Source organism: Leptonotus elevatus, chromosome 6, assembly GCF_054856555.1.
Source record: "Leptonotus elevatus isolate MCC_2025b chromosome 6, RoL_Lele_1.0, whole genome shotgun sequence".
Taxonomy (NCBI): Eukaryota; Metazoa; Chordata; class Actinopteri; order Syngnathiformes; family Syngnathidae; genus Leptonotus; species Leptonotus elevatus.
In genome coordinates this window covers 8,205,067-8,229,864 of record NC_141244.1, presented here as the reverse complement: position 1 = coordinate 8,229,864, position 24,798 = coordinate 8,205,067, and the positions used below count along the sequence as shown (strand labels likewise).

Genomic DNA, 24,798 nt, shown 5'->3' with positions numbered 1-24,798 from the left:
ATCAATCTATCCATTTTCTAAACAGCTCCTTATTAGGGCCACAGGTGAGATGGAGCCTATTCCAGCCTACTTTGGGTGAGGGGTGGGATACTGTCTGGACTGGTTGCCAATCAATTGCAATGAAGATCATCCATCCATCCATTTTCTTAACCGCTTATTCCTCACAAGGGTCACAGGGATGCTGGAGCCTATCCCAGCTGGCTTCGGGCAGTAGGCGTGGTACACCCTGAACTGGTTGCCAGCCAATCCAGGGCACACACAGACAAACAACCATTCACACTCACAATCACACCTAGGGACAATTTAAAGTGTTCAATTAACCTGCCATACATGTCTTTGGAATGTGAGAGGAAACCGGAGTACCCGGAGAAAACCCACATTGGCACAGGGAGAACATGCAAACTCCACCCAGGAAGGCCGAAGCCCGGACTCGATCTCACATTCAAACCCCCTAAATTCATGTGATGTCCTAACCCCGTCACCTGTGTCAGACCCTTTATAGACAGGTTTAAAAATTCATGTTCAAGGTTCACTTTTCAAGTAAAACTAGATTTTATGAGGTCAGAAAATGTATTTTGAAAAAGGCAGAAAAGACAACATTAAAAAAAAATGTCCAAAAACAAAAGAAATCCTGAAAATTAACATTAAAATGTCCCAAAATAGCCATTAAATGTTCATAAACAGGAAGAAGAGAGGCAGAAAATAACTATAATATATCCAGGGCTTAAATCCTGAGCCTGAACTTTTTCCGGGGAGCGGTGGTGCAGTGTCCAACGTGCCGATTCGTTGTTCGACCAACATCAAGTCATTAATTACTATTCGATTCTCAATGAAAACTCATGAAATTCCCGATGGCCAGTCCTCCCCAAGTGTCAGGTCATCTCTTTCATTATCAATTTATATTATTTATAAGTGGGTGCGGATTGGAGTCCCCTCTAGTGCTGCAGCTAAATACTTTGATATTCAAATATCCTAAGGAAAATTCTATTGAATAATCAGGTATTTGGAGAAAAATAATATTTTCACGTGGTGAAAGAACAATTATGAGTAAAGAAGACATTAGTAATATATTTCTACTTAGTAATGATCGACCAACTTTCATTTCTAGATAATCAACTTCTTTTTTTTTTTACTTAAATTTGAATTAAAATTTTTATTGAAATTGTGCTTAACAGCATTATTTCGTTCCGAAGACATCCGTTGCGTCGCAACTGGCAAAATGCTCCAGGGAAAAATGTCAAAATAAAAGTGTTTCTTGGCATTGCGCTCCACATATTACTTGATATGGGAAAGTTTATTTTGAAGTTGGCCTTCTCTCCTCATTGGCGGTGTTTTGCCAGACGTTTCCAATATTCTCTACATGCAAATGGTTTACTTCGCTGGATTTGTCATTGCGCTGGTGGCTCTTACGCCGGAAATCCGGCACCGTGCCGAAGTACTTTAAGCCCTGTATATCCATAAAATTGCTAAAAATTGCAGAAATTGGACAAAAGGCAGAAAAATCTAAAAACAAAAAACAAAGTTTAAAAATTTGATTGATTGATTGATATTTGGGACTTTTCAAAGCAGTATGGATGAGCCGCCGGCCACTAATGTACATTAAGCCGTTACATGTTACATTCGTCTGAAACAGAGATAAGTCCTCAACAAATGCACAATGTAAACCTATTATTAAAAGAATGGGCACACTTTCATAAGCCGATATGAACTATTGGACGATCATCACACATTTCAACCAATCTGAAAACGGAGGATTAAATGATGGCTACGCTATATAACAATACACACATTCCAACTGCCAGCCTCAGTTGAAAGGTGGGAAGAATGCCGATTTGCTCCGTCTGCATACTGAATTTCCATGAATGTTCATATTTTCTCAGCCAATGTGCTCACTTGCACATCTGGCATTTGCAAAGAAGGCACTAACTGGCTGGAGGCACCAACATCTGCCACCAATGGTGTCACTGGCACAAGCTGAACAGGTCACACATCGACTCCGCCTGCTTAAGGTCAACTGCAAGTTAACGTGCGTAGTCGCGCGATTATTTGCGTCTTGCATGATGAATGTAATCGTGCCAGCGACTTACAATGATGACAGAATGCTTCCCAAGCATCTTCTGTCTGTCCATTTTCAAAATTCAACTCCTCCTTCCTACTTCTGCTCCTCCACCATGTCTTTATCCCTCCTGTCTGCTGTCGGTTGGCAGCCTGTTTGGCTCAGGCTGGTGACCCCATGCCCCTCTGCAGCCGGCACATTTGGCAACAGTTGGTATATTCTGTTACTTGCTGAAATACACTGTCTATATTGGCTTACTCTTGTGTGACCCAGTTGATGAAATCTTGATGAAATAGCTGACAGAAAATGTGGGCTTTTTAAAGTTGCAAATGAACTTATGAACTAGCTAACATTACATGAATGGAGCTTTTGGCACTTAAAAATATTTTAAATATAGAATTAAAATAAAAAAAAAGAGACTACATTATAGTTTGTGGTAATGCTGACATGAAAATGCATGCTTTTTAGGGGATTGTGTCCATTAGTACATCACAACAAAATTGTTCCCAAGGTGAAATGAAATATTTTACATTTCAAATGGGAATAATGCATTTTTTTTTTTTAAACATATCATTGGAAGTAAATGGGGATTTTATGGATAAATATTATAGACGTATTGGAAAAAAGTTTTTGGGAATGAGAAAATTTGTACCATGAATCTTTGGAATACAATGAAGTCGGAAAAATTTGAATTAGTCAAAAAATATGGAGCTTAAATAATAATGATGATAATAAAAACAGTATTTTGGCTCTTATTTTGAGAACAATGTGATAGGGATGTGTTGAACTGTTTAAAGTTGGAATTGTTTGAATCCATCAAAAACTGTGGAAATTAGAGAAAACTAAAATAAATACTAATTTGGGGCTTTTACTTTGACATTTTGAGAGAAAAAGTGATATGCTGACAAGTGCTTGAGTTCCATTTTACATTCTATTGACTTGGGGGCACTTCTAAGTGGTTGTAAGTTGAATGTGTAAATGAGGATTTTTTAATTTTTTTGGGGGGTGTTTAAAACAGTAATATTTGGGGAAACTGATGACAAAAATTGGATTATGTTGAAGTTAGAATGGCGAGAATCGGTCAAGAAATGGGGAAGGAGAAGCACGTAAAAAAAAAGTGTAGAATATGTGAATGTGAGTATGCTGAGTTGAGTAGAGTCGGTACTGTGCAGTGGAAAAGCATCAATATCAAACCTAAAGTTTGTGTGTGTTGTATGTGTGAACTGAGCTAGCAGTAAGGTGAGACATGAAGTAGCGGGCCAGAGAAAGATGTCGAATTCCTCCCACAGGATATGAACAAGACAAAAGGTGTTAAGATGTTGGAAAAAAGAAGAGTTGCACAACAAAGAGTGACAGTTGAGATGGTCATTGAAAATGAAGATAAAGCCTTCAGCACTTCCAGGGGTGGGTGTCATCCCATCAAAAAGACTAGCACACAGGACAGAAATACATGTGGTGGTGCTAGTTCCAGGGTTATTATAGTATTGGAAATTTTCATTTTAGTTAGTTTTTATTTCGTTTTGAGTTTTGTTTTTTAAATTTAGTTAGTTTTAATTCGTTTTCAGGGTGGTTCTGTTAGTTTTTATTAGTTTTACTTATTTCATAAATGTATAATTTAAGTTTAGTTTGAGTTAGTTTCAGTATTAGTTTTATTTTTATTTTATTTTTAAGTGTGTATTACTTGTGCGCAATATTTAAAAAACACCATGGGAGCAACCTCATCTGAAGGTGCTTTTCTATTGGCTGCTGCTAGATGACGTCACTTTTGTGTGACACACTTTCAAATGTCCTTATTCCGGTTAATGTAAAAATAAATCATCCCCAAAGGCTCATGCATTCAATTGATTACCAAAGACTAAAACAAAGGACTTTTTTGCTATAATTATAGTTAGTTTTAGTTAGTTTTGTAAACATAAAATTTTGTTTGTTAGTTGTTTTTTTTTTAAAGCATTTTCATTTTTATTTCATTTCGTTAACGAAATTGTTTTTGGAATTTTAGTTTGTTTTTTCGTTAGTTTTAGTTAACTAAAATAACCTTGGCTACTTCACACCATACATTCCGTTATACATGTGAATTCCTATTGCACATAGTTGTTCAACCATTTTCTTTTCCTTTTTTTGCTCGACATAGTTAGTATGAAGGGATTCAAATAATAATAAAGAAATCACACGACGTACCATCACAGCAGTCCCAAGTCGACTACTGAGCGCACCTAATTCCCTGCAGCTGTTGTGATTTGTGTTGTTTGTTGTGTTGTTGTCTTGCTCATATTATTTTGGTTTTGTTTCATGTTGTATATTGAATATAGAAGTTGTGTCCAAACTGTTGACTAGTAACATATCAGATGACTGACTTGATGTTTTGTTGATCTGAAAATGTCAAATTATAACACAGCAAGTTGGCGGTGAAAACACCTTAAAATTAATTTGTAATATATTCACACACTGGATTTACTGCACGTGGCACGAATAGGCTGTGCTAAATGCTGGAGGATCAATGAAACAGTAAATCAGGGGCAACATTTAAATCAATGCATCCTGAAGGTGCAGCTGATAAAAAAGGTTGATGGATGGTGCTGCTTTTGCTTAAATCAGGACAACATGAAGCCTCATTATCATGGATGTTTCCTTTTTCATTTCAGAGAAGATGCCATAAATGACTCTATTAGAAGCAAAGATGTTAATGGGTGATTGGAGTGATTAGATTTTTTTTTCTTGTGCTTATTTTCTAAATTGGCACAGTGAAGAGATATTAAAGCCTCATACAAATGCTTAACGACATGGGGGTTGTGGTGTGCAGTGCAAAGCCTGAAATTGACAGTCAAGTGTGACATAAGATGTTTTGACAGTTGCATGTGGTCTCAGTTGCATGGCTGTGATAATACTGCTGCAGGCAATGTTATTTGCATATCATTTAAGGATATTATTCCTTGTTGTCTTTTTCTTGCCAGCAAGGTGCGCTCTGTTTGTTAGCTTGATGCAAGGGGCTTTAGAGGTTTTGATATTTCATATTCCATTACATCAAACTATGTCTGCATAGAATAGAATTGATCTTGAAATATAAACATCCTGATCTCTGTAGCGATTTTGCGGAGCAGCTTGGATTCAACACACAAAATGGAGGTTTTGTGACACTGCAATAAAGCAATGCAGCACTGAGTGAACTTGGCCTCATATGCAAATTAGCCGAGTCAACAATAAATCGACAATAATAATACAAGACAAGGAACGGAAGCACACCAGAGTCTATGTGGAGTGACTTGCATTCTCCGTCTCCACATTTCTCACGGCATTTCTTTAAGGCCAAGTACAACATTCTATTCTTATTATGTAACAATCAGATGGCAACTAAGGCTGGTTTATTTAAAAATACATACAATATACGTATACATGTAATCATGTGCAACACTATTTAAAAAAATTGAAACAACAAAAATCTTCTATTAAAAAAGAGAAAAGTAGAATTGATTGATATGATTTGCAATTTAAAATCACACTGTGATGTTTTGGAATGTGGTGCAGTCAGATGTTTATGTATGTGGACACAACCAATAACAACAACATAATAAGGTAATTGTCAATATCATATTGTGCCTCTTTGATATGCTTACCCTGTAAAAACACATCGGCACTTACTATTACCGTGCCTTGCAGACAACACAGCTGACAGCCGAGACCTTTAAACCGTGTCCGTGTGCCACACAATACTATGGGGTCTTTATACCACAGAGGTTCTTCACAACAAACATTAGAGTAATATGTAATGAAAGCCCTGATTATAAGATCACCTTTGTGTCTTGTCTGACGTTTCTAACAAATCGATCTGTATCAAAATCAGTAAATAAATTAATGAGTTACGATGAATTTATTGGAGCCAAACATTGTAAGAAAGAAAAGTTCTAAGTTCCGGTCAAAGATTGCGGCTCGGTCTTGTGTCCTCAACCAGCTAAGGCTCCCTCTAGTGCTGGCGTCACTCGACTTTTTTGAAACTGAGAGCTACTTCTTAGGTACTGCTAATGCAACCAGTTTCATACACTTCTGAAATAACACATTTGATGAAATTATTTGGGGGTAAATTTTCTCATCATCATTGGCTAGCTAGCTATCTAGCTAGCTTGTCTCCCCGAATGCTATAGTTTGGTTGTACTACAGTACTGACCTTTGAGCAATACAGTACTAAAATAGGATTTTAAAATATTGCTGTTGACAACTTTACACTAATGTAAGTTCAATGAATTTTGAATCGCTACTGCCACCTGTGGCCCAAAAATGAAACTGCATTTTCCCTTCTTCACGTAACGCAACACGCACGACGTCGCATCTGCAGAGGGCAAATTTCAAACACGAATTCTGTCTGAAATCTATTGGCAGGAGTACTCATTGTGAGCAGCTATGGTGTTAATCTACTAATTGGAAGATGTTTCAGTTATAAATAGTCAAATAAAAAGGCTCTTGTAAAGACATTTTTGGCCAAATTGTTACAGACAGCAGAGCAGCAAAACAATTGCAACAAAAAAATGAGATGTATCATTTATTTATCCATCCATTTTCTTAACTGCTTATTCCTCACAAGGGTCGCGCGGGGGGGGGGGGGGGGGGGGGGGGCTGGCCGGCCTCAGGCAGTAGGCGGGGTACACCCTGAACTGGTTGCCAGCAAATCGCAGGTAACACAGAGACGAACAAACATCTACACTCCCAATCACACCTAGGAACAATTTAGAGTGTTCAATTAACCTGCCATGCATGTCTTTGGAATGTTGGAGGAAACCGGAGTACCCGGAGAAAACCCACACAGGTACGGGGAGAACATGCAAACTCCACCCAGGAAGGTCAAAGCCTGGACTCAATCTCCCGTCCTCAGCACTGGGAGGCGGACGTGCTAACCAGTCACCTACCGTGCCGCCATTATTTATTTATTGATTTATTTAATTTCAGAATAGCAATACAACCCTGGAGGCTACTGAAGTGGTCTTTGGGAGCCACCAATGGGCACCATGTTGGTGGTTGTTTATTTATCTCTATGGTGTGTGTCTTTTCGGGTTCACAATGTAGCTGTTCACTGTTCTATTATTGTCTCTGTAGCCACGTATTCAATTACATGCTAACATGCTAACATAGTAGGTTCCCGTCCGTTTTAGCGTGGTTTCAGCCAGACTTCCATGAGAAGTGTACCGTACACCTAAACGCTATTTCACATTAGTTTAGCAATCTCTCTCCTTTCTTGGTATGTAACGTGCTCAGCTACTCCTCATCCACATTTAACGATGCTTATTAGAAATGAACCTTATTTGCCGCCACAGAAGTGAGGATTAGTTACTTAAGGATCTACATCAGCAGCAAGCAAGTGCATACTGTAAACATTCAGTGAAAGTTAGCTTAGCACCTAGAATTCCCCCAGTTCGTGAGCAGCTGGCAACGAAAGTTGGATGGGTGACTATGCAACATCACAGGAATGCACATTTTTTTTGTTTTTTCACAATTTTTTATTTATATATATATATATATATATATATATATATATATATATATATATATATATATATATATATATATATATATATATATATATATATATATATATATATATTACGGGTGTGAATTGCCTAGTACCTTTCGATTCGTATCACGGTTCATAGGTCACGATTCGATTCAATACCGATTAATCCCGATACGAATCTATAAATAGATTATTGCGATTTTTTAATCAGTAAACTTGTACATGTACACTGTAAGATTTGTATGAAAATGTATTTATTTATCTGAAAATTCAGGCTTATAGGTTGCAGTCTGTTTGAACAGCACAGAAATAAAATGTTCCATTAATATAACATTCTTCCATACTTAATGTGTGAATCCTAACCCTAAGTAAGACGTTTTGTTGAATATTCCCATAAAAAAAATTATGTTTAAAAATCGTTTCGGCCGCATATCGAATCGATTCGAGAATTGCGCGCTGTAATATCGCGATATATTGGTGAATACATTTTTTCTAACATCCCTAATATATATATATATATATATATATATATATATATATACATACATATATATACAGCAAGCACCGGCAGATTCTCTGTAAATTTCACTAATGAACCAGGCAAAATGAATGACATCCACATACTTTTTTGACAGGAATTACTGTACTACTTTCCTATTTAGACGAGGCTTTGTCAGCTTGTGGCATTTTAGGGTGATCGAGAAAGAGCACAAAATAAAAGGAAGTTTTTCAGTGACTAGCTTGGGATCGGCTTTACAGAAAAAATATTTTAATTAGTTAATTAATTAATTATTGTATTTCAAAAGAAGATCTAATATTTTGGAAAATGAAATATATGCTGCCAAATACAGATGGTACCATGAGACGGTACAAATGAGACAAAGTGGGCATCACTGACTGAGTTGTTCCAAACTTTCTTCCAACGCCGCTATACTTGATATTCCACAGGGTGTTCAGTTCAATTGAGACATCTGTTGGTTTCGAGCAGCTCGGCCTCCATAAGCACACCTCACCTCACAAAAACGCATCGTCAGAGGAATTTGGATGAACTGCCCAGCTGCTTTCAAGTTAATAAGCGACAATCATGAATGAGCTTAGGTATAAGATCATGTTTTGCTGAGTAAACTGTGATGAAGCACGCTGCGGGTAAACTGAGTTAAACAGCTGTCGTGTTCTAACTTTCTCTTGGATGCAGAGAATATTTATATGGACAACTACTGTATGTGCATTCTTTTGTTGCTATCATCTCAACGACATTTCAATTAGGGCCAGTGGCTCTTCGCATGCTATTTATAATGCTTTTTCTGCTCTGAAATAAAAGACAACTTCTATATTTAATGACGAGCGGACATTAGTTGCCAGTCAATCGCAGGGTCTTGCTTTTCTCCTTCACTGACCACTACTGATGGCCATAGTGTGCTGATGTGGAAAGCTGCTGACATAAAACACATGACGTCAGCTAAACGACCTCACCCTCCACCACACACACACACACACACACACACACACACACACACACACACACACACACACACACACACACACACACACACACACACACACACACACACACACACACACACACACACACACACACACACACACACACACACACACACACACACACACACACACACACTGATAATAAAAAAACAAGCAGGCGAAAGCTCCGTCTTTGCTTTGTCCTTGTCATGTTGACTCTTCTTCCCCTCTTTACCCAGCGCCTTATCCTATCCAGTGAGCGCCAACCCCAGCTGCGTTTTTTTTTTTTTTTTAGATGCATGGAGACGAACACAGCAGGATGAAGGAACAACTTGTCTTTATTCTGCCTCTCTCTCTGCCCCCAAGAGCATCTTCTGCACCACTGCTCTGCCACCACCAATTCATCACCACAAACCTCCCGCAAACTTCCCAAACAAATGTTCTGACTTCTGCTCCAACACGCACACACTTGTCAAACTTGATAAATAAATCTTCAGAGTTTTTGTTTACTGTGTAAATTTACAGGGGCTAAAAGCAATTATGGGAGTGTAAGCATTGCTAAGTGTTATATAAAAACACGCATAACAATAATCCACCGCTATTTGGGGACAGGGATCGTGACTACTACGGCTAGCACAAAACCTCGTCACTGACTCTACCCTAAAACATTTTTTAAATTGCCTTTATTCATAATCCAAACTGTAAATATATATATAAAAAAATGTCTCACAAAACTCTAATGACGATCTAATCACTATCATTAACTCATTCACTGCCATTGACGGCTATAGATGTCAAAAATGTATTTAAACTATTTCTATTAGTTTCACCTTTTTTCACTTTTGTCAACAAGAGTATGAAAACCTAGAATTGTTTTTATTGTACATTTAGAACAGATATAAAATTTGTGATTCACTAGTGAAGTCATGTGATTAATTACAATTAAAAATTGTAATCGCCTGATGCCCCTAATTAAAAAAGAAAGAAAATATTATTAAAAAATTAGGAGTGTCAGACGATAATTTTTTTAAATTGTAATTAATCGCATGACTTCAATAGTTAACTCACGATTAATCACAAATTTTATATCTGATTTAAATGTACAATAAAAAATGTTTTTAGGTTTTCATACTCTTGTTAACAAAAGTGGGAAAAAAAAGTTAAACTAATAGAAATAGTTCAAATGAATTTTCAACGTCTATAGCCGTCAATGGCAGTGAATGAGTTAATCTCAATTATTCATCATGGTAGCAAAAACGCCATTATTTTTATTGCACTACTTTTCAACAATCTGTAAACTGCTTTCAGCGCAACATGAAACTTTAAAACAAATGGGATATTAATTTAGAACATATGATAACTAATTTTTAAATATATATCAAATTTACTAATGAATTTCAAATTTATCAAGGGCTTACTGAAAATATGCTATAATATTATTTGATGTCACTTTTACTGAATCCAAAACAAGTCTAGAAAACTGATGTTGATTAATTTTACATGCTTGCTTACGGAGCCTAACCATGTGCATGCCCAATGCTGGTTGGCTGACAAAATTATTTAGTTAATATGCCACAGAGCCCACATTTTAAAAGTAAAATATTGCCGATGATCAGGTTAATTCAATTGCACACTAAAAAGAGAAGTTTTGAACCAATTTAAGATGAAAAATTTAATTGTTGACCAACTTAAAAAAAATGCTTAAATTGGTAACACACGATTGAATTAAGTTAATCCAAAGTGAATATATTAAATTTAATTAATTATGTGTTCATTAAACTTAATATATTCCCTTTGGATTACTTTTGGATGAAATTAATTCAAGTGAGTATATTAAGTTTAATGAACTCATAATTAAACTTAAAGGGCAAGTTAAATTCTTGACAATAATATATGTGACCTCACTAGTCTAAACATGACATTCTGATTAATATTACATTTGTGGAATATGAGTTACGCAGCTAAATCCAGCCGTTTTTATCCATCTCAGGGGGCGGCCATTTTGTCACTTGCTGTCCACTGAAGATGACATCAATGTTGCTCAGGTCTCAGGTAACAACTCAGCTCAGCTTCAGAAAACAGGTGAGCTGTGATTGGTCCATGCCTGAGACCTGAGCAACATTAGTTAGGTTTCCATCTAATTGTTTCAAATTTTTAAAGCAAATTTACTGAAAATACGCAAAACGGACATGCGACTTATCCCTGTTTCTTCTTTTGCGAAAATTGAGAGGAGACTCCGCCGCTGTAGGTGGCGGTATACACCGTAGAGATGTGATCCACCAGTAATTTAAAAGAAGAAGACCAGGAAGCGACTGCGCCGTGCGATGACATCGTTTGAGTTTGCTTTTGTTATACTTGATGAGCCATAGCATTTCTTTGCTGTTTTCCATCTAAAATTGTATTAATATCCACTTCTTTAATTGATTATTACAAAAAGATTTATGTTTTGTCTTCCCCCCCAAACATACCTTTGCTTTATCGTCCGACATTGCTTTGTGACTACAAAAAAGTACGTGTGACGTAATATCCGGTCAAAACTTGTCACGTGTATCCGGTCTTGCCAGCGGTTATTTGCAAAACCTGTTTCTAAAGCCGAAATTAGCATTTTCCTTTTATCGATACGCTTTAAAATCCACCCCTTCTAAGCGTAAAAACTTTTTTTGCGAATGTTGGGCCTTTTTGCGAATTTCTAGCATTTGCATTCAGTTTTATTTTCGCATTTCTTGAAAATTTAAATAAAAATGGGTGGCTGGAAAACCCACTATTGATTTCATCTTCAGTTGACAGCAAGTGGCAAAATGGCCGCCCCCTGAGATGGACAAAAATGGCTGGATTTTGCTTCATAACTCATATTCCACAAATGTAATATTAATCAGAATGCCATGTTACGACCAGTGAGGTCACATATAACATTAGTGTTGAGAAATGTTTAAGGTTTATGGAAGCGTGGAGCTGCCAATGTGGAGTATGTCATTTAAAAAATGTTTTTATTGTATGTGAGCACATGGCTTCAATCAGATGTTGACAAGGTGAGGATGTGTAAATGTAACTGCAACAAATTGGGTTGAATGTAAATGAATATATTCGCTGTGGTGACCAAGAGCATCATTGAGTATTTATGACCTCGTTTGTTGACTTAATGTAAGCAGGGATTGGTCAAAACATGCATTGTTATTGATCTCCATCCAGCTACGCGTACCTGTAAATGTTAAATAACACTGCTTCCAGATATAGCCACAACTGGAATAACATAAAGGGTATATATTTAGCTGTTAGGTTAAAAAGGTCAAAACCCCTGCAAAGGTGCAACATCCTCCTCATTGCCCTCTTGCTTATTCCTGCAGACTGCATTTATCAGACTGTATGTGGGTCTTGGTTCTTGCCAACACTTTTTCGTGGATCAAAGTGGATTAAAGGTACATTAGTTAAGATTAGAATCATGTCACACGCTTTGCAAGGGTTGGTTTCATTGTAAAGGTAGGGATAAGAAATTAAGCGATTACACAATAGACTTTGTAAATGATCATTTGATTTGTGAATTCACAGCTGCATGAGCACTCCCCTACACGTGCATTTCAGTTAGGTTAAGCGAAAGCAACCATGACAGCAAAGCATGTGTACATTCACACTTGTGTAATTGTGTCCAACTGCAGACAGTCGCCCGGAGCAACTGAGCTGTTGCGCAACATGTTTGTCATTGTCAGGAGAGCAAAGAAGCCTTCATAATGTGGCGGCAACATTTCAAAAAATGCTTTCAGTTATGTTCTATCACACATTTATTATTGTACCATTTTAATGAAATAAAAATGTTCTGGTATCATCATTGCTTGTCATCTAGTTGTTGAATTGGCATTCTTTTAATTCAGAACACAAGGTGCGCGTTGAGACCAGTTCTTCACAAAACATGCCTCAAGACAAAACCTTTTATGTGGTCATAAAAGCACATAAAAAATACAAACATTTAAATGTCATTGTGAAACCATGGTTTAAGAGTGTTTTCACTTAATGTCCATAACTGCGCTCAATGAGGTCCTAATTAGGCAAACCAAACAATAACAATGAGAGTCAAAAGGCTTGTTAATCAAGACGCTATATCCGCTGCTGAAGATTTACCTGGCCTTTGATGAATGTTTTCACAACGTACCTCTGACACATCTAATTGTTTCCTGCACAAGTCCAATAAACCTCTGCAATCTCCTCATTCTATCCCCAAGGGAGGAAATGCTACAGCATGTATTTTCATTTGGACATGAACACCTTTCACAATGAATTGACTGAAAATAGCTTCTAAATGATAGATGATACATTTGGGGGAAATCAGGTATGGGTATGGGCGACTGTACTTCAGGAGTTTGTTATTAAACTGTAAAAAAACAAAAACTGAAGCACTTACGTACAAGAGAAAGCACTGGCAGTGTTCCCTGTTGATTTTCCTGAGAGAGCACCAATACATCCAAAAGGCTTTTCTAGTATTTTTCTATTAATAGTTCATATTTGCACTGCAAAATGCATTATGCTTGCAGATTTCTTCAAAGCAAATCTTCCAAATGCCAACAGCAAGAGAAATTGCTTTGCACTACGAGGGGGGGAACCAGTGAAAAAGCTTAGTACATACCTAGCAGCTTTCTGAGCAGGTTCCATTGAGTCTTGTGAAGAAAACATAGTACTGTAGTCAAAACCGATCACTCAAACTGCTTAACTAAATCAGTGGAAAAGGCCTGTCATGTGACCATGTCCTCATTAGGAGAGTAGGGCACTGTGCTAATTTATTTACCTAATATAACCCCGACAAGCTAGGAGGTGGTGGATGAGAGGAGGACGTGACCTGGCTAAGCCTATAACAGTGAGCCTGTTACTGATGCCTGAGCCAAGAACAAGATGGAAGGGAGGACATGCATACACGTGCATGAGAGTACGTGGGTAAACAAGAAGGAAGCTAAGAGATGGTAGCTCTTATAATTTGGAATAAAACCCAAATTTTCAGGCACAATATACCTGAAACTGTCAATCATTGTGGGTGATGTCACACAAGTCAGATAATTTCATGAAACTTCATCTTAGACAGGTACATAAAAGTAGAGTACTGTGAGCAAAAACGAAGTTCAAAGTGATGGAATAGGAAGTGTTGAAGTGGAAAAGGCAAACAATAAATGAGTTACAGAAATTCAATTGTTTCTGTAACAGCTTTGTTTGATTATTCTTTTTCTGTCCCTCTTAAACTTGCCAGCAAGCTGAATTCTCGCGGTATTTGTGATATCGCAAACTCCAGAGAATACATCTTGTACCGCTCCCGCTGATACGTTTGCAGCCGATCTTTTTTAGGTCGGACCAATACAACTCATTCAAACCCAAAAACGTATATATATATGTTTTTTTTTATACTTTGTCCTTCACTCCCCAAAACGTATTAATAGGATTTTTCTTTTTTTATGCTAGAGCATACAGAAGGCTTTGATGTGGCTTCTGGCCTGAAGAGGTCGCTTAAAGCAATGGTAGTTAGTTTACGAAAAAGGCCAGCAGGTGGCAGCAGAGTATAAGAGATCAGCCAGGGCCATGTTGCAACAAGCTCTTCTTGTCATTGTTTTCACCAGGAATGTGAATAATGATGAAACTTAACTATATTCTAATGCCAATTGCTGCAATACGGAAACAGATATAAATATACTTTTTTCCTGATGAAAGAAGAGGCTGCAATTTTTCATTAGGTAGGTTCCATGTTTTTATAGCAATAGAACACAATATTCTGTGGGCCTTGCAAAATCAGTCAAAATCCAGTAAAACAGCCAGGAGCAAAGCGGGTTGCTTCAGTGAAAAAGGCTGGGAGTGAATGAGTTAAATGGAGTGCATGCCGGCAACAGACATTAATGAGGGAAATAAAAACATATGTTGCAGCTGAGCATCAGTCGCAGCACCAGCCAAGCTATGACTCATAGTCCGAAAAATATGGTAATCATCTAGGAGGGTCAAAAAAGTTAATAACAAAACATTTATTGTACACTTAAACACTATGAGAGCAACAGTTTGACTCAGCAATAAAATATTTCAATTATTGACGGTTTTGAAATAAGACACTATGGGAGTTTGACCTGGACTAGGTTTAACTTTGGAGGTTGTACTGTAGAAGAGAGAAACGAAAGCTTGGCAAGTGTGTTGTTGTGTGTGGTGCCTGCTGTGTATCTCCTGAGCGGCCACCCTCCAAGGCCATGTCACTTTGGGTCTTGTCCAGGTGGTAAAAGCATAAGGGCTCCTGGTGGCAGGGATGTGCAACACTCAGCCATCTGGCGATGAGTCACTCTGTCCCCACTCCCGTGGCTTTGACTGAGTACAAGATGTAGTATGCGCATGCATGCGAGTATGTGAAAAAGACAGAAGCTGAAATGCATCAGCGTTGGATTTAATGTGATGTTAACTCAGCAGAAGCGTAATCTTTAAATGTCTGAACTTGACAGACTCTGGTATGATTTGGAATAATCCCAAATCATGTGATGGAATACAATATAAAGCAGTGACTCACAAAATAAGTTGCTAAATGACAAGGTGATGGGGATAATGTCTGACATTCAAGGTGACAGCTTGAAATGTTGTACATCCCACTGCAAATAAAATTGAATATGAGCCGGAGGTGTTGCATACAGTATGTTGCCCCGCATGTGCCACAGATCCACTCCTCCAGGCCACGACTAACCAAAATGGTGTTTATCAAATCCCTACACTAGAGTTCATGCACTTACAGTATCACCGTGGACTACACCGCTTTAGTAGTCATGCTTCTACTGCCCCCTACCCACCAACATGATGCTGTACTGCACTGCACAAGAGTTGTGCTTTCTATCATAAATGTGGTATTGTAAGTCTCTAAAACGGACTAAAGGACTTTAAACCAGCACTTGCGTCCGAGAGATTAGCTTGCTTCACAAAGAATGTGTTTACTGCTTGGTAAATAAGAAGCAAGGAAGGTGACTGCACTTCAAACAAGTGAAGGACACCTGAGCTCAAAAACAGCACTTAATGTTACTCAACTGGATTCTTGAGAAGAACAGGAAATACATTTCCAGCCTACATTTACAGTACAGAGTTGTAAAGACTTTTGAGAGCAGGTGAAATGCTGCCTCAGCACCTGCTTCATGAACTTGTGCAATAGTAACTAACCTCAACTCTGAATTCATAATTCATTGATATTATTTCTTAAAGAATGAATATGATGATAATGAATATTATGATTATGATATGATATGATTTTTTAAAGAATGAATTGATAAAAGGCTGAAGTCGGAATTAGGGGTGCCGCAAAATAATTAATTAATAATAATATAATAATACATTCGCAGCCAAGCGTGAAGAAACAAACATAATATATGCTTTGTTGCTTTGTTAATGGCCTTGAAAGCACTCCCAGGAATGGTTATGTGAATGAACGAATGAATGAATGAACGAATGAACGAATGAACGATTAAATGTATTTCGATCAGTCATTTAAAAAAAAACACACACGCAGACCGAATAGACACGCTTATTTTTGCCTGCTCTTTTTACAAGATCAAACCATTCAAAACAATGAACTCAAACATCACACAAAAATAATAACACATCAACAAAAACAAGACCAAGACATCGACCTTCATTCTCATATTTTTCCAATAATCTTACTCTTAAACAAACGTTTAAACTTAAAAATTGTCTGGCACCCTTTCAAGTCTTTATAAAGATTGTTCCATATTTTCACACCACTTATAAAAATGTTTTTTTTTTTTAATTTTAGTCCTGGATTTTATTCTGTCAAAGTTTTGTTTTGGCTTTGGAAGTCATATCTATATTTTCTTTTGTCAAACATATTTTCTATATGACTAGGCAGCTGTAGTAATTTATTCATTGTCAGTGCTATTATATAATTTACCAAATCACAACATTTTAAAGTTCTTAACTTATGGGATATGCATTTGCCCATATTTCCAAACAGTGTTTTATAAGGAACAACCAATGAATAATACACAATATACAGGAGATCCTTCGTCTTATATATTATAGCAATTGATTTAGCTATTTTTGAGTTGACATAATTGATATGCATTTTCCATTTCAATTTATGGTCCAAAATGACACCTAAGAATTTCATATCAAAAACGTTTTCAATTTCTGTTCCTACTCTCAATTTCACGACTGAATCTATTTTACAGTTCAAATTTTGTTTTACCAATTTCATTTCACATTCAACAGTGGTGATCAAATCATTTAAGTGTGTCCCAGAACACAAGCAAACAGTTACAGGATACAAGCAAATGCTGTCCAAGAAAGCTGCAGGAAAATAACATTTAAAAATATATCATTAAACGGACGACCATTTCTGAGGTCCATTTGTCTACATTTCACAAAAAAACAACTAGTTTAGCTGTCAGCACTTAGATGAAAACCATCAGCTTACTCTTGTCTGGGTGGAAAGTTGATTCTCCATCTCTGGACATTCACTGACCAACCATTGATTTGACCCTGCCCAGTGAAGTTTATGCCAATCACTTATGGCTGATGTTTTCTTCTTGCATTATTCATGTAGTTTCTTGTGAAAGGTCCTGCTATTTCAAGACGCTATATGTGATTCAACACACCACCACAACAAACTTTTACTGGCAACAAAATACAGATGCAAGGATCCGTTTGGATCCTTCAAACTATAGGCACCCAGCCAGGGGTCAAATACATAACCTAGCAAGTGAACAGTGTATACAGTATTATTGATGAGCATGTTTGTTTTAAGCATGTACCACAGCCAGTCTGTTATATCTCAACACAGTTTGCTCGAAATCCAATGTGTCAAAATATTAGACAATAGATTTGTTTGTGGGTATACTACATAACTCATTTACTGCCAATGACGGCTATAAACGTCAATTTTTTTTGAACTATTTCTATTAGTTTCACATTTTTTCCACTTTTGTTAACAAGAATATGAAAACCTAGAATTTATTTATTTATTATTTAGAACAGATATGAAATTTGTGATTAATCGCGAGTTAACTAGTGAAGTCAAGAGATTAATTACGATTAAAAACGTGAATCGCCCGACGCCCCAAATTTGTAATAATATTTTCTTTCTTTAAAAAAAAAACAAATCATTCACTGCCGTTGACAGATATGTGTCAAAAAATAATTTTAACTATTTCTATTAGTTTAACATTTTGTCTCCACTTTTGTTAACAAGAGTAAGAAAACCTAGATTTTTTTATTGTACATTTAGAACAGATATAAAATTTGTGATTAATCGTCAGTTAACTAGTGAAGTCATGCGATTAATTACAATAAAAAATGATAACCGCCTCTTGCCCCTAATTTTTAATAATCTTTTTTTATTTTTATGAATTTATGGCAGTGAATGAGTTAAAATACAATGTATATGGCAATGTTGAGCTCTTAAAAAAATACTTAAACATGCGCCTGCCAAAATGTACCTTCAAACATAAAACATTTCCCAAATTATAACATTTTCAATTACGCTTCTGACAGATATTGCACACTAAACATTGGGGGGAATTTTTTTTGACTTCTTCATCAATTTTTACTACGATACGTATCTATGTCTGCATTCATCAAGTTTATAGTTAGACTCCATTGCTTAAATATTAAGCCTTTGAGTTGATTTCTGTACAAGTCCTGTTTGTTTTGAGTAATGGTCAGAGAAACCTAGACTGGTACTGTTTTTAGTCTTAATTTCATCAGAGCACTAAGCTTCCACTGCAAGAGCTACCGACAACATAGAATAATTGATCAACAAGATAGTAGGTTAGAGACTTATATGGCTCAGCAAATTTTATGGCTGGTGCAACCGTCAAAAGGTAGGGATCTTCTCAGGTCCTTGGTGGGAAATGATACTCTCACCCTAAAGTATTGTTGTAATGCTGCACAGGCAGGCCTATCTGTATTCTGTACAGCCTCGAACTGGGTGGTTCATAATGTTGTTTCTGAACAGTGGGTGACAAATGGCTGAGCTCTGTAATGCTTTCCTGAGAGACAAGCTGAATAATGATTAGCTGGCTTGGATGTTGAATAATAATAATAAAAAGATACAAAGAAAGAAAACAATGAAACAAAAGACAATGTGAAATTGGTAGAGCAACAACATTAGCAAGCATTACACTTGTCTACATAAAAAAAGAAAAAGAAAAACAAACAAAGTAGCCAACAACATTTTTAGAGCAATTTCGGTTGTAGAATCCAAATTTCTATTTTTTTCTCATAAATACTCCCTTCTTTTTTGTGTGTAATTTGCAATGCACACAGTGAGGATAACATAGAAGTGGCTCCGTAAGAAGCATATCAAGGTTTTGGAGTAGCCTAACTAGCCTAGATTTTCTTTTGGGCCTAGGTCTGGAGACTGACCTAAATTTAAATGAAAATCTTTGGAGGGAGCTGAAACTTTGTGTTTCTCTGCGACAGCCCCGAAACCTGGCAGATCTAGAGAATAAATTCTTTAACTCATTCACTCCCAGCCTATTTCACTGAAGCAACCCCCTTTGCTCCCGGCTGTTTTACTGGATTTTGTGAATGTACAGAATATTGTGTTCTATTGCTATAAAAACATGGAAACTACCAAAAGAAAGATTATAGTCTTTTCTTTCATTAGGAAAAAAAGTATATTTCCATCAGTTTTTGTTTTGCAGCAATTAGCATTACAACACAGCTAAGTTTCATCATTATTTACAAATCTGTTTAAAACAGTGGAGAAAATTGCAACATGGCCCTGGTTAATCTCTTATACTCTGCTGCCACGTGCTGATTTTCTTTTTCTTTTTTGTAATAACTACCATTGCTTTAAATTACCTCTTCAGGTCAGAGGCTGCATTAAAGCCTTCTGTAAAACAAAAAAAACAAACCAACAACAACGTATAAATACGTTTTTGGGACCATGGTAATATTTAAAATAAAACGTTTTGATACGTTTTTAGGAGCAAATGAGTTAAAAATCATACAAACTGATTACCAGATTTTTTACATTTTAGATTGTGTCTACATAGACACGTTGTACTATAAGTATTTGAAATATAAGACATGCCATTTGAAATTTGCATGCAAAGGCTGATTATCAGTCCTAACATGCTTGATCATTTGTATGCCAAATGAAGAGAACTGTGAGTCAGAACAGGAAGGGGAAATGTTAGCCATGCATATTTGCTTGCTTTGAATAATAAGTAGGCCTCGTAAGCATTAGATTTCCTGTTGACATGGATGACGTATCAAAGTGTTTGCACATGAATGCTCTTTTTAGAGAACAAATACGTATGTAGAGTTTCGTCTTCAAATCGAGATTCAAATCCAGAATTTCTCAACTGTAAGGTAGAAGAGCAAATCAAATATAAACTGCAGACCCATATTTCCATTATAAAAATCATTTAGATACAATTACCTTCATTATCTTATTTGAACAAAATAAAGGGGGTGCATAAAATAGAATTCATCGTTTGCCAACATGTTTCTCATCGATGCAAAAAGCTTCAATCATGTCATGATTTCTTTCAGATTTGCTTCATTTGGAATAAATGCTCAACACACAATGGTGTTTCAATGATTGTACAGTGTTCCCTCGCTATAATGCTGTTCACTTTTCGCGGTCTCGCTGTTTTGCACATTTTTGTGTGTGCAATTTTGCATGCACTTTTTCTTTGACAATTATGTACCTATTTTATAAATTATGAAGGTTTGAACATTGAGAATGTTTAAACAAGAGAGAAATGTGAGAACATTTAAATGCCTCGATGAGAAAAGTGCATAAATTGTATGGTGAGGGGTTTTAGAGCCTTAAAACATTTATAATAAATGTAAAACATAAACCTAAGTACTACGCGGATTTCATTTATTGCGGGTATTTTTTGGAAACTCATCCCAGCGGAAAACGAGGGAACACTGTATACGGGGGTGGTCTAACACTGTTAGCATTTGCACAATGATCACATAAATATAAAGTTGTTTTTTTTCTTAAACCAATTTGCTAATTTGCTGTCGGCCATGTTGATCATCCTTGACACGTATCTACAGCTGAATTGTAGCCCACCTGTAGTAAATTAAGTTGATTGCACATGATTTAGAAAGGCACTGACACTGTCTATAGTTTAGGTTTCCATACAAGTTTTTCTCATTTTTTAAGCGAATTTACAGAAAATGTGCAAAACTGATATGCGGCTTATGCCCGTGTCCATCGGTTCTTCTTTTGCGAATATTGAGAGGGGACCCCACTGCTGTAGGTGGCGTATACACCATAGAGATTAATTTAAATAAGTAATTTAAAAGAAGAAGAATACCAGTAAGCGACTGCGGCGTGCGATGACGTCAGAGTTTGCTTTTGTAATTCTTGATAAACCGTAGCGTTTTTTTGCTGTTTTCCATCTAAAATAGCAGTAATATTCGCTTCTTTAATTAATTCCAAAAAGATTTCTGTTTCGTCCTCCCAAACATACCTTACTTTATCGTCCGACATTGCGTTGGGACTACAAACGTACGTGTGACATAATATCCGGTCTTGTCAGCGGTTATTTGCAAAACTTGCCAAATTTCACATTTTCCTTTTTTCGATGCGCTTCAAAATCCACCCCCTCTAAGCATAAAAACGTTTTTTGGGAATTTTGGGCCCTTTTTCGAATTTTCATTCTGTTTGATTTTCGCCTTTCTTGAAAATTCAAATAAAAATGGGTGGATGGAAACCCAACTAGTATAGGCTTACAGTTGCATGTGCATATTAGAGCACAAACCAAGTGTCAAGTCAGAAAATTGTCTCAAGGAATCTATTTGCTGCCTTGAAGGTCCCAATGAGCACCGTGGCCTCCATCATCTATCAATGGAAGAAGCTCTTAACCACAAGGACTCTTTAGAGCACGTGTCAAAATCCGGTCCTCAAGAGCCTTGCCTGTTTTTGAGGTTTCTCTTCTCCAACACACCTGATACAATGAGCAGGATCATTATCAGGCTCTTGCAAAGCTTGCGGATGAGCTTAAATATGAATCAGCTGTGTTGAACGTGGGAAACCTCTAAAACATGCAGGACTCAGGCCCTCGAAGCCCGGAATTTGACACCACTGCATTAGAGCTACCCGCTTGATTTGAGCAATCAAAGAAGAAAAGCCTTCGTTAAGGAGGTAACCAAGAACCTGATGGTCCCTCAGTCAGAGTCTTTTGCATAGATTTCAGATTCCATTGACAAGCATTTTTTGGGCCTGTCTCTAGACAATATTTTTTAAATTAATTATAACAAAAATGAATTGAATAATTACATAAAATTGTATTTTGGATTAAAGTGTACTACAGAACCATATTTTTCTGATTACCGTTAATTCTCCAATAATTGTTGTTTATTTGGTATTGTTTAGTAATAAGAACGATTAAGCGATGTCACACGAGAGGGATTGATGTTGTACTCGCCAGTCTTTTTTAAACTGATTCAGTTAATGGTTTGTTTTCAAAAGTGAACATGCATGCTTGCAATTGTCTTATTTTGATTAAACACAAAAGATAATCAGTTCCACTTTCAAGACGGACTATAGAAATCTGAAAATAAGTACTAGTGAGAGGCTGAAATCATAGGCTTTGAGCGACTTTAAAAAGAACTGTAATGACAAGTTTGCTCTATATTATATATTGCAATGTGATTCATTTTTCAAAAATCAGTTCCAGTTTAATACATTTTATAGAAACTTTATTTGGATTTAAGCCGCTATTATTTACGTCGCAACACATTCAGTGTGTAGTGACGTAGAATGGCGGCTCGCTCTTGTCCGAGCAATGTGAAACGTCTATAAAGAAGCAAGGTAGCCTCCGTAGCGTTCCTAAAGGGACGATCAAATCTCTGTCTTGAATGCGCCTGGTGAATGACGAGAGCACAGCCTGGGGGAGGGTGACTCTCTCGAACGCATGTTGTTTCTTTAGGAACGCTACGAGCCTTAAATTGCTTTCTTTATAGGCATTTCACATTGCTCGGCAGAGAGCCGCCGCCATTCTACGTCACGGAATGCGTTGCGACGTAAATAACGATGGCGGCGTCCGTCTAAATAAAGTTTCTACATAATGTATTAAACTGGAAATTATTTTGGAAAAATGTATCTCATAGTTATGTTAGTAACAACCAAATAAACAATATAGGCCAAACTTGTCATGACAGTCGGGTTGCTTTCGAGTTAAACAATGGCTTTAAACGAGTCTCAATTATTAAAATAGTTGTCAATTAATTAGATAATCTATTACCGTATTTTATGGACCTTAAGTCACTCTGCTGGAGTAAAAGTTGCACTAGAAAAATGCAGTTAGGTGGAAAAAACACATACTTAGGTCGCACTGGAGTATAAGTCAAATTTTTTGCGCGTAATTTATTTTACAAACTTCTTGACCATAAACAGACATTACGATGGAAGGCAAGTTATAACATTAATAAAAGAATAGAGAACAGGCTGAATAGGTGTAAGATATGCTAACACAATGAAGGTTCACTACTTGCAGCTTGTGGTCTACAGCATGATTTCTTTTGGGAGGCATTTATGTTCAGTCGTTCTTAGTTGTCTTTTTAAAATAACATTTACTGTTTTAATGTTTAATTGTGACTAAAGAGTAGGAGATATCGTAAGTATAGAGTGCCCTCTTGTGGCTGTCTGTAAAATTATATACGCGGTATATTTTTTCATGTATAAGTCGCTCCAGAGTGTAAGTGACAGAAACAGCCAACATATGAAAAAAAAAAAAGTGTTACTTATAGTCCGGTAAATACGGTAGTTGTCGATTAATTTATTCATTTTGACACCTCTAGCAGATTTACTCTGAATGTACAAAATGGTACTTCTCAGTGTGCAATTCCAGCAATCTTTGGAGGATTAGCACGATGGAAAAATGCTCTAAAAGAATAATTGCCTGATTATACTATTTCTTCTTGTTTGTATTGTCCCCAACTGGCCCTGACTTATACTGTATGTAATTGGACTTTAAAAAAGCAGCTACTAAAATAACTTTTTGTGAAATCACAAACATGATTTGTCCATTGGCTAACAGGAGCGAAAAGAGCTTTATCTCCACCTCTCTGTGATGTATTGAGTAAAGCCTGTGACGAGGACGCAAACAGGCTTTTAATCAGTAAGTCTAAGGCCCGAAGGCGTTGTGTGCAAGGAGGGGGAGAAGTAGGGTGCAATCGTTACATAAATAGGTTTATGCTGCATCAAAATTCATTATCAAGACAGACTTAATCTTTCAGATTTATATTTAGAAATGGCTTACATTATGACGGCAAAACCACTTCTATGCTTCATAGCTTGCAAGTGCAGAACGGAAGCAGAAAAAGGGACAACTCATGCTACTCTTGCTGTACTGAAGAGCACATCTATCACTTCCCTACTGTCCCCTTTTGGTGAAAAGTAGGAAGTGCATCTTTAACAGGTAATGTCTGTTCAGAGCAGTGAAAACACTTCTTTTTTTTTAAGCGGGTTTCCTTTCTTACACCTTTGAGTAGAGCTGAGAGGAACTCTAGGTGTGACTTTTCCTGTGAGTCTTTATTTCTCTCACAACTTCTCACACATTCACTGAAAGCAAGATAACTCACTCAGTAATTAGTACACGCACGCGCGTGCGTAGACACACTTGCATGAAATGACATTTTTTAGGGCCCACCACTTTAATGTTGCAAATTGAAATGACTATTTAGGCCCTTTGAATAATCACTATTCCTCAGACATACACAATCAGCAAGCATTTCCAATACGCCATGCTGAGTGCAGTGGCTCAATACAATAAAAAAAATATATATATAC

At 36.8% G+C, this 24,798-nt stretch overlaps 1 protein-coding gene across 5 annotated transcripts in view; it reads right to left on the bottom strand.

Moving 5' to 3' along the window:
* Positions 1–24,798, bottom strand: part of oxr1a (oxidation resistance 1a) — a 163,163-nt gene that overhangs the window by 96,084 nt on the left and 42,281 nt on the right. For 4 of the 5 annotated variants that reach the window (XM_086077598.1, XM_086077600.1, XM_086077603.1 and 1 more), the window contains exon 1: positions 13,651–13,741. The exons of the other annotated variant lie outside the window; for it this stretch is intronic. In XM_086077598.1, the coding sequence (XP_085933724.1) occupies positions 13,651–13,697 (47 nt within the window). In that variant the 5' untranslated portion in view covers positions 13,698–13,741. Of the gene's footprint in view, positions 1–13,650; positions 13,742–24,798 lie in introns of those variants that run through there. 5 annotated transcript variants of the gene reach the window in all.